General features: G+C 40.1%; 1 protein-coding gene across 3 annotated transcripts in view; it reads left to right on the forward strand.

Moving 5' to 3' along the window:
* The window catches only part of WDR72 (WD repeat domain 72), a 266,149-nt gene that overhangs the window by 161,298 nt on the left and 90,742 nt on the right, over positions 1–14,109 (forward strand). For all 3 annotated transcript variants that reach the window (XM_075855213.1, XM_075855215.1, XM_075855214.1), the window contains one exon: positions 1,485–1,665. In XM_075855213.1, the coding sequence (XP_075711328.1) occupies positions 1,485–1,665 (181 nt within the window). The remainder of the gene's footprint in view (positions 1–1,484; positions 1,666–14,109) is intronic.

The following is a 14,109-nucleotide window of genomic DNA, read 5'->3' on the forward strand; positions in this document are numbered from 1 at the left end:
TTGTTATATGCTTTTATTTATTATAAAGACCGATAATTATTTCTGAAGCCAGAGGAATAATTAGGGAAATATGGAATAGGGCTCTTGTTAGCTATTGCAGAGGAGCTCTAATTCAGATTTAGGTTAAAGCACATACACTATATAGACAAAAGTATTGGGACACCTACACATTACTCCTTTTATAACATCCCATAAATCCATCGATTTTGGCGTGTGTCTGTGAGAATTTTGCCCATTCATTCAGAAGAGCAATTGTGAGATCAAATACTGATGGTTGGACCCAATAATGTCTCTATGGACTTTGCTTTGTGCCCTGGAGAACAGTCATGCTGGCACAAAAAAGGACCTTCCTAAAACAGTTCACACAAAGTTGGAATCATACAATTGTCCAAAATGTCTTCTTGGTATGCCTTAGCATTGATATTTCCCTTCACTGGAACTAAGGGGTCTTGGCAAATCCCTGAAAAACAACCCCATAGCAATTTCCCTTCTCCACTAAACTTTACAGTTGGCACAATACAGTGAGACAGGTAATGTTCTCCTGGCATTCGCCAAACCCAGACTCGTCCATCAGACTGCCAGATAGAGAAGTGTATTTTGTCACTCCACAGAACACGTTTCCACTGCGCTAGAGTCCATTTGTGGTGTGTTTTACACCGCTCCATCCCATGTTTGGCATTGTGCTTGGTGAATTAAGGCTTGCATGTAACTACTTGGCCATTAAGCTCCGGCGCAGAGTTTTTGTGCAGATATTAATGCCAGAGGAGGTTTGGTATTCCGCAGTTATTGAGTCCATAGAGCATTTGTAACTTTTGTGCACCATGCACCTCAGCACTTGGCAACCCCGCTCTGTATCTTTATGTAGTCTGCCACTTTGTGGCTGAGTTTCTGTGGTGCCTAAACGCTTCCACTTAGCAATAATATAGTGGATAATGGAAAATCTGGGAGGGAAAAAAACTTCACATACTAATTTGCTGTAACTGTGGTGTTCTATTATATTACAGTGGTCAAATTTAGTGAGCTTTTGAGAATGACCCAGTCTTCCACAAATGTTTGTAAAGACAGACTGCATGGCTAGGGGCTGGATTTTATACACGTGTGGTAATGGAAATAAACGAAACACTGGAATTAATTAATGGATTAGTGGTTAGACCTCAGAAAAATCTCTAAATAGATCATATGCTCTTATACAATGTTTTGTTTTACTCTTCTGAAAGTTCTTCAAGGGAATAAAAGGGTGCAAGACCATTCCCTGGTACAGTTTATTCTAGTAAAACTGATACCACTGCTGTCCAAACCCCCTACCTGGAATTAAGGATGAAGTTTTTGTTTTTTAAATCCCTTTTGGGCATGTCTTTGTTTATGAACATTAGACAATGATATGTGAGTTATGCTATTTACACTCATCATAGAAAACACACTTTGTGACTGCATGTGTAATATTCATATCATAAACTTTATTTGTTTTGCAAATTTCACTCTAGGTAACAGAAGCAATGCAAGCAGTTTTACTAGCAGAAGTTAGAAAATGGATGGACGCTTTGAGACAAACCGTAATTTCAACTCAACCAGTTTCGGTGGTGGATAACAGTTGCCCACAACAATCTCTGAACATGGAACAATCCTACAATTTTGAACAGCTGTTTGAAGAAACGTCTTCTCAAAGTAAGTTAGAAGCATAGACTACCATGCATTTCTTTCTAAATAAAATTGTGCTCATGCTTCTCTGCAGGGTAGTAGTTTAGAATTTTAGTTACTGCTTCTTTGAGATGTTGAAATCAACATTGAAACCTAAACACTAAACCTAAATATAAACAGAAAGTTGCTCATATTGTTTTGTCAGTCTGCCATATTTTCTGCATGTTACTGAAACAAAGTCTTGCAGAGAACACAGATTTTACATCTCTTCCTGATCCTTTCCATTTTGGCTGGCTGATTGCTAGGGGGTGTTGACGCAATCCTGGCCAAAATATATTAGACTGAAGGTTTAGGTGGGTGTTTTAACGGACACCCATCAGTACACTTTTCCAGATCCACGTCCATTAGTTATATCGATATATCGGAGAGAAGTAAGAGACACAGAGAAAATGCTTGTATATCCAAATAATCCTTCTCTGCTTTATTGATAAAATGAAATTACAATAAAATCTTTCAAAAAGGGGAGTAGGCTTGAGCTCAGCCAATCATTTACTATGTGACGTTGGACTCTATCTCAGCCAATTAAATACAATCGGGAGTTGGTCGGTCTGAGCCAATCATGATCATGAAAGTCTTTTTACAAGACTACAATTTCTCATAACGTGCAACGTCACCACGACTGATGGGTCATAATGACCACACAGCTGTCATGTCACCAGTCTATTCCTCATAACAAAAATGGTAAACAAGGTAAACAAACTGTGTTCCCAAATGGTACGAGGCATCAGACTCATTTCTCTTAATAAAGAACTGGTAAATATTTAGCTACATATCAGCTTCCTCCCTCTCTCCAAAACCACTCAGATGCGGCACTCGCTATTGAGCGCCACATCTGAGGGGTTAAACTGGTGAGATCGATACTGATATCGATCTCGCCCGTTCGAGCAGAGCTGCTCCCAGCCCTCAGCTACCTCCGGTAGCTGAGAGCAGGGAGATTTAATGGCTCACTGCTCTGTTTATTTATTCTGATGCAGCGCCGTGAAAAGGTGTATGCATCGGAATAAAGCCCATTAGTGACCACTCTGAAAATGCGTATTGGCGGTCACTAACGTGTTAAAGAAACAGATGGTGCTTCAAAATACAAAATGGATTCTTTAAGATATAAAATGGATACTACATGCAAGATGGAGTTACATAACCATACTTTCAAAATGGAGTCACATAGACACATTTTACTCACTTTCACACGGGGCAATAATTCTTTATGTATTTCACACAGATTTGACTGCAATTGGTGACAGAACAGAAACCAAAACACGTATAAAGTTAGGAGAGGGATTCTTAGGCCCTGTTCACACTTAGTTTTTTGACACATTTTTTTGAAACTGCGTCAGAAAACGGACGAAATTGCCTCCCATTGTTCTCAATGGGAGGTGAAGGTGTTTTTTTCCCGCGAGCAGAAAAAAACGTTCGCGGGAAAAAGAAGTGACATGCCCTATCTTGAGGCATTTTCCACCTAACAAAACCCCATTGAAATCAATGGGAGATGGAAAAACGCCGCGAATGGCTGACATGTTTTTTTACTTGTTTTTTTACGCGATTTTTCCTTTGCCTGTTGAAGAAATAGGTAAAAAAAACTAGTAAAAAACGCAACAAAAGTCGCAACAAAAAAAACACTTAAAAAAAACCGGAGCTGATTTTTCGAGCCACAATTTTCTATTTGCAAAAAACTCTGTGTGAACATACCCATAGAATGGTTTTTTACTTATTTTTGTGTTTTTCCCTGTATTTAGTGTTCCTTCAATAAAGTGTGGTGTAATGCAGGTTAATATTTGCAATATTATGCGTTTGTCTTGAGTAGCAGATTTAGGGTATGTTCACACAGAGTTTTTTACAGGCAGAAAATGCTGCCTGGAAAAATTAGCTCCGTTTTTTTTTTAAGTGGTTTTGCACCACAGGCGTTTTTTTCCGTCTCCCATTGATTTCAATCAGGTTTTTGAGGCGCAAAACATCTCAAGATAGGGCATGTCGCTTCTTTTTCCTGCTCGCGGGAAATAAACGCCTCCACCTTCCATTCAAAACATTAGGAGGTCATTTCGGCAGTCTTTCTGCCACGGTTTTTGCCGCGGTTTCCGCTGAAAAAAACGTGTAAAAAAGCTCTGTGTGAACAGGGCCTTAGAGACAGAAAACAGATTTGCCTATGACAATTCAAAAATATTTAAGTTATTGCAAAGAATAATGCCAGCGTTTATTAATTTAGTCTGTCGGAAAGACAAGTTATAGAGAATATATTTATAATTATTTGCTACGTAGAGTATTTGTGATTTCATCTGAAAACATTACTTCAAAAGGTCCTTTAGGGTCTTATACATTTACGATTCTGGACTAGGGATTTATTTTTTTCACACAAAAAGCCTACAGTACTATACATTTTTACAAACCTTCTGAACATGAGACTTTCACTTTTCTATTTTTTTTTTTTTTAAATCAACATTTCACGATGCCAAGAGACAAAAACACACAAAACATATTGATTGGGTTCTGATGGATTTTATTATGCGTTGACAGTTTGCTGACATATATCCAAAGTAAAACTAGAAGAGAGAGTCTTAGGGTATGTTCACACTACCTATTTTCAGCCGTTTTTCAAGCTGTAAACGCCCCAAAAATGGCTAAAAATGCAGGGGCTGAACGCCTCCAAACATCTGCCCATTGATTTCAATGGGAAAAACGGCATTCCGTTCCCACGGGGCGTTTTTTATGCGACCGTTTTTAAAAACAAGTGCATAAAAAAAGCCTCTTAAAAAGAAGTGCATGTCACTTGAGCCGTTTTTGGAGCCATATTTCATTGACTCAATGGAAAAACAGCTCCAAAAACGGCCGTAAAAAACGCCGCAAAAAACAGAAGTTGCTTAAAAAACAGCTGAAAATCAGAGGTTGTTTTCCTTGAAAACAGCAGCCGTTTTTTATTAAGCATGTGAACATAGCCTTACAATATAAGATACAGTATAATATAACAAAGTATATGGCTTGGTATTGTCAGTTATAGTCTTGTAGTCTGTATTTCACATTTTTTTCTGCCTGTTAGTAAAATGAATGACTGTACAAAATAACAGAAAGCAGTTTTTAGGACCTTCTTTGTTTTGTTTTTTTTTAGCAAATCATGATAAATGTGGTAAAATTGATACTTCACTTTTCACTTTGCTGGAGCTAATTGTCAGTTATCCATGTTTTCTTGTCTGTGGACCACACGCACACGCACACGCACACGCGCACACACACACACACACACACACAAAACAAGCCCTTACACTGCTCTATTGATGGAAAAATAAACATGTTATGGGTTTCAGAATATGGCAACATAAAACAATTTCTTTTAAAGAGTGTTTTTTTTTCAAAAGTAGTAAATCATAAAAAAACATATAGATTTTATATCGCCGTAATCGCAATGACCCACAGAATAAAGTTAAGATGTCATTTTTACCGCACGGTGAAAAGTTGTGAAAATAAAACCCGAAATACAATGGAGGGGATGATCCGTCTTTATTAAACTAAATATTAAATAAGTATGTAGAATAATCTTCACATGGTCAACCAGTAATGCTAACATATCTAAAACAGTACATTGATTATACACAGGTATTTTGATATTCTAATACTGTTCTCCGATCGCTTAATTCTAGAATTCAGAAATATAAATTAACTTCTCAAACTCTAAAGTCATTGACAACCAGGTCTGAAATTCAGCAGGTTTTATTATTCGCTTAATCTCACATTGGGCTTCAGTTGTAATTGAAGATGTCAGTGCACAGTAAGTGATAATCCTTAATACCCTGCTGCTATTTGTTACTGGAAGCCATATCTATTCTATTAGGGTCATATTTATTTATATCAGCCATGCATTATAAACTGCTAAATTGTGCAGCAATGGACTTTCCTCATTTAATGTTCCCTAGATGATTTTTAGTTTATTTTTAATTCTATTTTTCCTCTTTAAAGTGACTGGCATAATATTTAGGGTTTCAAATTGCACTTATTTCTCGTAAGAGAATGCATATCCAATTATATTCTGCCTTCAAGTCTTTGACTTCAACTTAATATTAAATCATCTACTTTCACTCAAATGAAATGTTCTTGTTTTTCTCTTCCTATGGCTTATAATTCAGTGTTTGGACTGAAGAAAAGAAAGGCTGCTGAGTCCTCTAAAACTCACGTATATTTCCTCTTTCCTTTGTACATTTTACTGGAGAAGAACTTAATGTAGTAGAAATCAGATTTGGTGTGTATTTTTATACAAAATCAAATTGCAAAGGCGCCACCCCAGCACTTCATCCTCCTTCCAAACACTAAGGAGGATAAGATTCCACCATCAGTTCTCACCGCAGTAAAACATCCTTACAGGAAAGCCCTTCCTGTAAAGTGGAAATTACACTTTCCAACTAACAAATAATTTGCAGTAAATGCTTGTCAACTTCCTGAACTGGATATTATGTAGTGTATTATAGTGGAAAATTCTGTTACTTAGATTTTTTTAATGGGGAAATGGGAAATGTATTGCATATTATGTGGCATATTTACTAAAACTGGTGTTTCATATGCCAGTCTTAGCTTAAACGCCACAGGAGTAGGATGCAACAAATCTGTTGCATCTTCGGCTAGCTATGTGCAACAGATAGAAATCTATGCCAGTTAGGAGATCTACGCAAGCTACATGTGTCGTGCCGCAGTTGGTCACGTCCTTCTGCTAAGATTCGCCTTGTGTTTAAGAAAAGTGCTGTGAGCGATGGAAATGGCCCAAAAGTCACAAATGTTTTAGACTTTTGCATTATTTGCGACTTTTCTACAAAAATAATAATCTTTATTTATATAGCGCCAACAAATTCCCCAGCACTTTACAATTTAGAGAATACCTGTACAGACAGGATATGACCTTACATAGTGACAAAATGTATTAACAATTCAAACAAGTGGAGTGGGGGCCCCACTTGCAAGATCTTACGATCTATGAGGAACTCAGGGTGACACAAAGCGTAAAAAGTGCTTATTTTGTACAATGGTCAATCCATCTTGTATATAAATAGGGTAGTACACATAAAACTGCATGAGCCAGTCACCCACCAGTATCTGTGTATACACAGATATGAAGTGCATTAAGGTGCAAGGAGTGCTGGAGATTGCAGAGAGGAGACTTTAGTAATGGGAAGAACAGTAGCCAAGATGAGAATAAATCAGAGCGACAATAAGATTTTTGACTGTTTCCATAATAAGAAAAGGGCAGATTCTGGAGATGTTTTTAAGGTGCAGATGACATAAGCATGCAAGTGATTGAATATAAGGAGTAAATGAAAGATTTGAGTCCATCATAACCCCAAGACAGCGTGCGTGCTGCCTAGGAGTTATGGAAGTATTACACACTGAGATGGAGACATCAGGTTTAGGCAGGTTAGTAGATGCTGGAAACACAAGGAGCTCAGTTTTTGAAAGTTTCCGTTTCAGATGGAGTGAGGACATGATGTTAGAGACAGCTGAAAGACAATCACTGGTGTTTTTTATTAGTGCGGGGGTGATATCACAAGAAGAGGTATATATTTGTGTGTCATCAGTGTAGAGATCAGTATAGAGATGGTACTAGAAGTCAAATCTGCTGAGTTTTGGTCCAAGGCGCTCTGTATAGAAAAAAGAGGAGAGGCCCTAGGACTGATCCTTGAGGAATCCCAATAGTAGGGGTGGTAGAGGAGAAGAAGTGGAGCCAGTAAATTATACACTGAACGAGCTGTTAGAGAGGTAGAGAGAACCGTTTCCGTAAGGCCAATAGAGTGTAGTATACTGAGCAGGTGTTGGTGGTCTACAGTGTCCAAAAAAATGCAGAGAGATTCAGAAGAAACAATAGAGAGTAGTTGCCTTCAGGATTTCCTTGAAGTCTTTAGTAAGGGCAGATTTCAAAGAGTGTAAATGGCGCAAACCAGATTGCAAGGGGTCGAGAATAGAGTTAGCAGAGAGATAGCGGATTAGGCAAGAGTAGACCAAGTGTTCCAGGAGTTTATAGATGAAGAATAGATTAGAGACAAGTCAGTAGATAGCAGCGCAAGTAATGGGATTATGACAGCAAGTTTAAAAGAGGAAGGAAAGAACCCAGAAGAAAGGGGGAGGTTAAATATTTTAGTTAGGTGACTAGTGACAGTCAGGAATAGAGACTGGATGAGATGTGAGGGAGAAAACTGGCGTAGCGAAATTGCAAAATTCCCCTTTTTGTGTTAAATATAACAATCAATATACTTACCATTAATTCAACATGTCCAGAAAATTTATAGAGAAGCTACCTGTAAAACTATTACGGAATATTTTATTGGCATTTTTTTGTTCTTGGCCTTTAACCCCCTGGCGACATGCCACATACTATTACGTTGCTGTCGCCAAGGAAAAATATGGAGCGCGCTCACGGGCTGACCGCGCTCCATACTTGGTGGGTGACGGCTATGTTATGTAGCCGACACCTCACTCCAGCGGGCGGAATCAAAGTTCACTTGATTACGCCCGTTTAATACTTTAAATGCTGCAGTCAATTATGACTGTGGCATTTAAGTTGTTAGAATCAGGGGGGCACCACCTCAAACACACCATTGCGCCCCCCCAATGGTTGTTATGGCAGCCTGGGGGCCTAATAAAGGCCCCCAGGTCTGCCATCTTTGTACTCTTTTGAAGCTCTGCATCTGGCAGGGCTTCAAAGAAGACTGTCAGTATCACGATATACTGCAATATATTAGTATTGCAATATATCATTCAAGTGATCCAACGATCGCTGGTTCAAGTCTCCTAGGGGGACTAATAAAAAAAGTTAAAAAAAACTGTTCAATAAAGGTTTTTTTTAAGTTGAAAAAAAAAATTTATTCAAAGTTAAAAAAAAAACTTTTCACATTTTTCACCTAAAGTAATGTTAAAAAAATAAAACCTGTATCGCCGTGTCCGTATAAGTCCGAACTATCACAATATAGTGTTGTTTAACCTGCTAGGTGAATGCCGTAAAAATAAAAAAATGATAAAACACGCAAATTGCTGTTTTTTGGTCACCTTAGCTCTCAAAAAAATTGTAATAAAAAGTTAGCAAAGAGTCACATATACCCCAAAATTGTATCGGTAAAAACTACAGCTCGCCTCGCAAAAATTAAGTCCTCACATCGCTATATTGACTGAAAAATTGGCTTCTTTGCGACCTAAATGTACATAGTTGGTCACTTACTGCATGTATCGCATAAGACATATTGGGAGACTACATTTATATATACCACCAATGTATGGTACTTGTTCAGATAATTAAAACAATGGTTCTTATTATAGTTTGTAATATCTATAAAGGGGGTTATGCATTTTCTTGATATAACTCTTGTACAATATCCGTAGTGGACTTGTCCACCATTTACCTCTTTGTTCATTAAATGTTATTTGCGATCTATTTATGATACTAAACGGGCCTAATTAAAGCCCTAGTTTACCTACGTATATACATGTAAATGTAGAATAACTTTCTGATATCTTAATACCTGGCCAGGAGGTTTGTTGTTTTAAAATATATTTATCTTATTGGGCAATAGCCTTTTGGGAAATGGTATTGTTTTTTCTCACTAAATAGATTTCTATACTATTTTTTTCTATCACATTATGTGCTGGATATGTCCTAGGATGTTTTTTTCTTTCCTTTTTTTCTAATTATTACTGGGACGGCACCGATTTAGTACTTGTCTGAAGCTATTGGGGTCCCTATTGGATATTTAAATGTTCACATGTGTACATATACCGATCAGTCGTAACATTAAAACCACTGACAGGTGAAATGATTAACATTGATTATGGCTTTACAATAGCACCTGTCAAGGTTTGGGCCAATAACTAAATTGTGATAGCTAGATGACTGGGTCAGAGCATCTCTAAAATGGCAGGTCTTGTAGGGTGTTTCCGGTATGCAGTGCTTAGCCCAAGGGTCATTAAGGCGAGGAGTGGCTAGCAAAGTCTGGCCCAATCCTACTGTAGCACATATTGCTGAAAAAGTTACTGCTGGCTCAGAAAGGAAAGTGTAAGAACACACAGTGCATCACAACTTTCTATGTTTGGGGCTGCGTAGCCGCAGTATGGTTTAAACAGCCATGCTGACTTCTGTTCACCACCAAACTGGACTGGGGAACACTAAAAGGTGGCCTAGTCTGATGATTCACGTTTTCTTTTACATCATGTGGACGGCCAAGAGAGTGTGTGTCGCTTACCTGGGAAGAGATGGCACCATTATGCACTATGGGAAGAAGGCAAGCCAGCAGAGGCAGTGTGATGATCTGGGCAATGTTCTGCAGGGAAACCTTGGGTCCTGGCATTCATGTAGATACAGGGCCTGAATTGCCCATCTGGCAAATGCCAGATGGGATGGTGTCCCAAATGGGCCGCTCCACTGTTCCTCCCCAGCAGCCAAGGCACACTACTTTCTCTGCCCTATATAGCCCAAAGAGGAGACAGAGAAACGATACCTCATGCAGCTACAACCGGCAGATAAGAGCTACCTTTTAACTGAGCAGAAGCTCTGATTGGTAGAAAGCCTGTCAGCTGACAGGTTCTCCACGAATCAGCAAAAGGGAAGTTCTGACTGCACACTGTCCAGTGCAGAAGGGGGAGAGCTCTCTGGCTGCACAGGTGTGTGTGGAGGGGGAGGAGGCTTTCTCGGTGACATCCACTACCTCCTGCCACTGAATGAAGGAACATCAGCAGCAGGAGGGTACAGGACCCTGCCAAATCTGCAACCTTCTGTTTTATCAATGTACTGTATAGTGATAATATAGTTAACTCATAGCTTAGTAATTCTTTTTTATAACTTTACACTTATCAAGGATGAAAATTTTCCATTTGCAGCAATTACAGCTTTACAGAATTTTGACATTCTTACTGTCAGTTTGTTTAAGATGTTCAGAAAAGCTTCCCAAGGTGTGGTTGATTTATAAAACACACTTTTCCTTGACCTTATGATAAGTTTATCCCACTAGTACTTGATAGGGTTAAGATCTGGCAATTGTGTTTTCCAATATATTAAAAAGAAGTCTCCTTCTCTTTGTTTCTTTGCCAAATATTTTTTGCACAATACACAGTTCATACCACATTTGGCCATACAGTTGACAGTATACATCTGAACATGTATCCAGACATATAATATACAGCATGGACAGACGTAAGGCTGGCGGTAAGACACTCAACAAGGCCGGGTAAATGCCCGGACCTACTGGAGGGCCTACTGCTGTTCTTTACACTGCATTTACGTGTTCTCTGTAATTCATCTTAACACAGAACAGTAGGAGAAACTACACAGGATACTGCTGCATTCTTACATGCTGTATAGTTTCTCCTACACAAGAAGTTGAGGAAGGGCCCTCCTCCCTCCATTTTGGCAGTGCTAGGAGGATGCCGCTATATATTTAAAACGTACCTCCACTTTCACTGAAAAACTTGTATAGCGGAGGAGTGTGCACAATAATCGTTTTTCTAAATCACATGTTACCGATTCTGCTTCTAACATCAGCACGGACTGTCTGTAGCCTGTGCTCTTCAGTGGGAGACAGAGCGTCCTACTCATCTCTTTGGCTCCCGTATTCAGAACGTTGACTAGCATTATGGAAGGAGTAATATACAGTGAAGGAAATAAGTATTTGATCATTGCTGATTTTGTAAGTTTGCCCACTGTCAAAGACATGAACAGTCTAGAATTTTTAGGCTAGGTTAATTTTATCAGTGAGAGATAGATTATATATAAAAAAAAAACAGAAAATCACATTGTCAAAATGATATATATTTATTTGCATTGTGCACAGAGAAATAAGTATTTGATCCCTTTGGCAAACAAGACTTAATACTTGGTGGCAAAACCCTTGTTGGCAAGCACAGCAGTCAGATGTTTTTTGTTGTTGATGATGAGGTTTGCACACATGTTAGATGGAATTTTGGCCCACTCCTCTTTGCAGATCATCTGTAAATCATTAAGATTTCGAGGCTGTCGCTTGGCAACTCGGATCTTCAGCTCCCTCCATAAGTTTTCGATGGGATTAAGGTCTGGAGACTGGCTAGGCCACTCCATGACCTTAATGTGCTTCTTTTTGAGCCACTCCTTTGTTGCCTTGGCTGTATGTTTCGGGTCATTGTCGTGCTGGAAGACCCAGCCACGAGCCATTTTTAATGTCTTGGTGGAGGGAAGGAGGTTGTCACTCAGGATTTGACGGTACATGGCTCCATCCATTCTCCCATTGATGCGGTGAAGTAGTCCTGTGCCCTTAGCAGAGAAACACCCCCAAAACATAATGTTTCTACCTCCATGCTTGACAGTGGGGACGGTGTTCTTTGGGTCATAGGCAGCATTTCTCTTCCTCCAAACACGGCGAGTTGAGTTAATGCCAAAGAGCTCAATTTTAGTCTCATCTGACCACAGCACCTTCTCCCAATCACTCTCAGAATCATCCAGATGTTAATTTGCAAACTTCAGACGGGCCTGTACATGTGCCTTCTTGAGCAGGGGGACCTTGCAGGCACTGCATGATTTTAATCCATTACGGTGTAATGTGTTACCAATGGTTTTCTTGGCGACTGTGGTCCCAGCTGCCTTGAGATCATTAACAAGTTCCCCCCGTGTAGTTTTCGGCTGAGCTCTCACCTTCCACAGGTTCAAGAATACCCCACGAGGTGAGATTTTGCATGGAGCCCCAGATCGATGTCGGTTGACAGTCATTTTGTATGTCTTCCATTTTCTTACTATTGCACCAACAGTTGTCTCCTTCTCACCCAGCATCTTACTTATGGTTTTGTAGCCCATTCCAGCCCTGTGCAGGTCTATGATCTTGTCCCTGACATCCTTAGAAAGCTCTTTGGTCTTGCCCATGTTGTAGAGGTTAGAGTCAGACTGATTAATTGAGTCTGTGGACAGGAGTATTTTATACAGGTGACCATTTAAGACAGCTGTCTTTAATGCAGGCACCAAGTTGATTTGGAGCGTGTAACTGGTCTGGAGGAGGCTGAACTCTTAATGGTTGGTAGGGGATCAAATACTTATTTCTCTGTGCACAATGCAAATAAATATATATAATTTTGACTATGTGATTTTATTTTAATTTTTTTATATAATCTATCTCTCACTGGTAAAATTAACCTAGCCTAAAAATTCTAGACTGTTCATGACTTTGACAGTGGGCAAACTTACAAAATCAGCAAGGGATCAAATACTTATTTCCTTCACTGTACGTGGACAGCAGGCAACTGGATACAGGCTGATAGTGGATAGCAATAGCAGACAGGAAACCGGCTGCTAACGGACAACTAGATACAGGCTGATAACTGGTAGCAATAGCAGACAGGATACAGCCTGATAACTGGTAGCAATAACAGACAGGATCAGGCGGATAACTATAAGTTGTTCCAATAATTCTCAGGCAGGGTGTGTTCAGTGAAGCAGACTAATAAACCTGGTGATTGGCAGGGATAGACTGGGGATTGATTTGGGTGCATGCACTGGCCTTAGAAGATGCAGGAAGTGAGCGTGCACCAGCCCTATAGTCAGACCCAGCAACACAAGGAAGTGCACGTGTGTAACGTCCATGGTCGCTGACCACAAACTATTTCCATACGGTCGACGCCCTTCTCTCCAGAGATGTCTGCACATGCGGCCGTCCTGTTCCACAGTGACCACCAGGGTGCGCTCGAGAGCTCAGTCCAGACAAGGAGCCAGGTCGCACACAGGTGGAAGATAGAGCACCCTGGACTATAGAAAGGGCTGTGCCCCTCCCTGCAATACCTGAGATGTTGTCCCTATCCCAGTCTGTTTATGCAAATGGTCTCCTAAGTGTTTTCCAGTTCCCAGTGTTTCCCGTTCCTGCTATCTGTAACCTGTATCCCACGCTATCCTGGTAAATTGCCGTTCTAAGCTAAATGTTCCTGCTCTCGTCAGATCACAGAAATTACACAGCTTAAGACCCTGCTAGTATCAGTGTGGGAGACTGTCTGGGAATCCGTGGTGCTGTTGACCTATCATTGAGAAGTGCGTGTTTGAAAGAGATGCTCTACCCTTCCTGGGCTACATCATCTCGAATCAAGGTCACAAGATGGATCCTGAAAAGGTAAATGCAGTTCCGGAATGGCCATGCCCTCAAGGCTTGAGGTCCATACAGCGCTTCCTGGGATTCACCAATTTCTACAGACAGTTAATTCCAAAGTTTTCCTCACTGACATCTCCTATTTCTAACCTCATCAAGAAAGGCAGGAACGCAAAGGTGTGGACTCCAGAAGCGGAAGCCGCGTTTAATAGCCTGAAGAGTGCCTTCACGTCAGCCTCTATCCTCCATCATCCAGTTGTTTCTCTACAGTTCTCGTTGGAGGTGGACGCCTCCTCTGTTGGTGCTGGTGCACTCCTGTTCCACAGAGGTTCCAAGGGCAAGTCAATGGTATGTGGCTATTACT

The sequence above is a fragment of the Rhinoderma darwinii genome, chromosome 3, assembly GCF_050947455.1.
Source record: "Rhinoderma darwinii isolate aRhiDar2 chromosome 3, aRhiDar2.hap1, whole genome shotgun sequence".
NCBI lineage: Eukaryota > Metazoa > Chordata > Amphibia > Anura > Rhinodermatidae > Rhinoderma > Rhinoderma darwinii.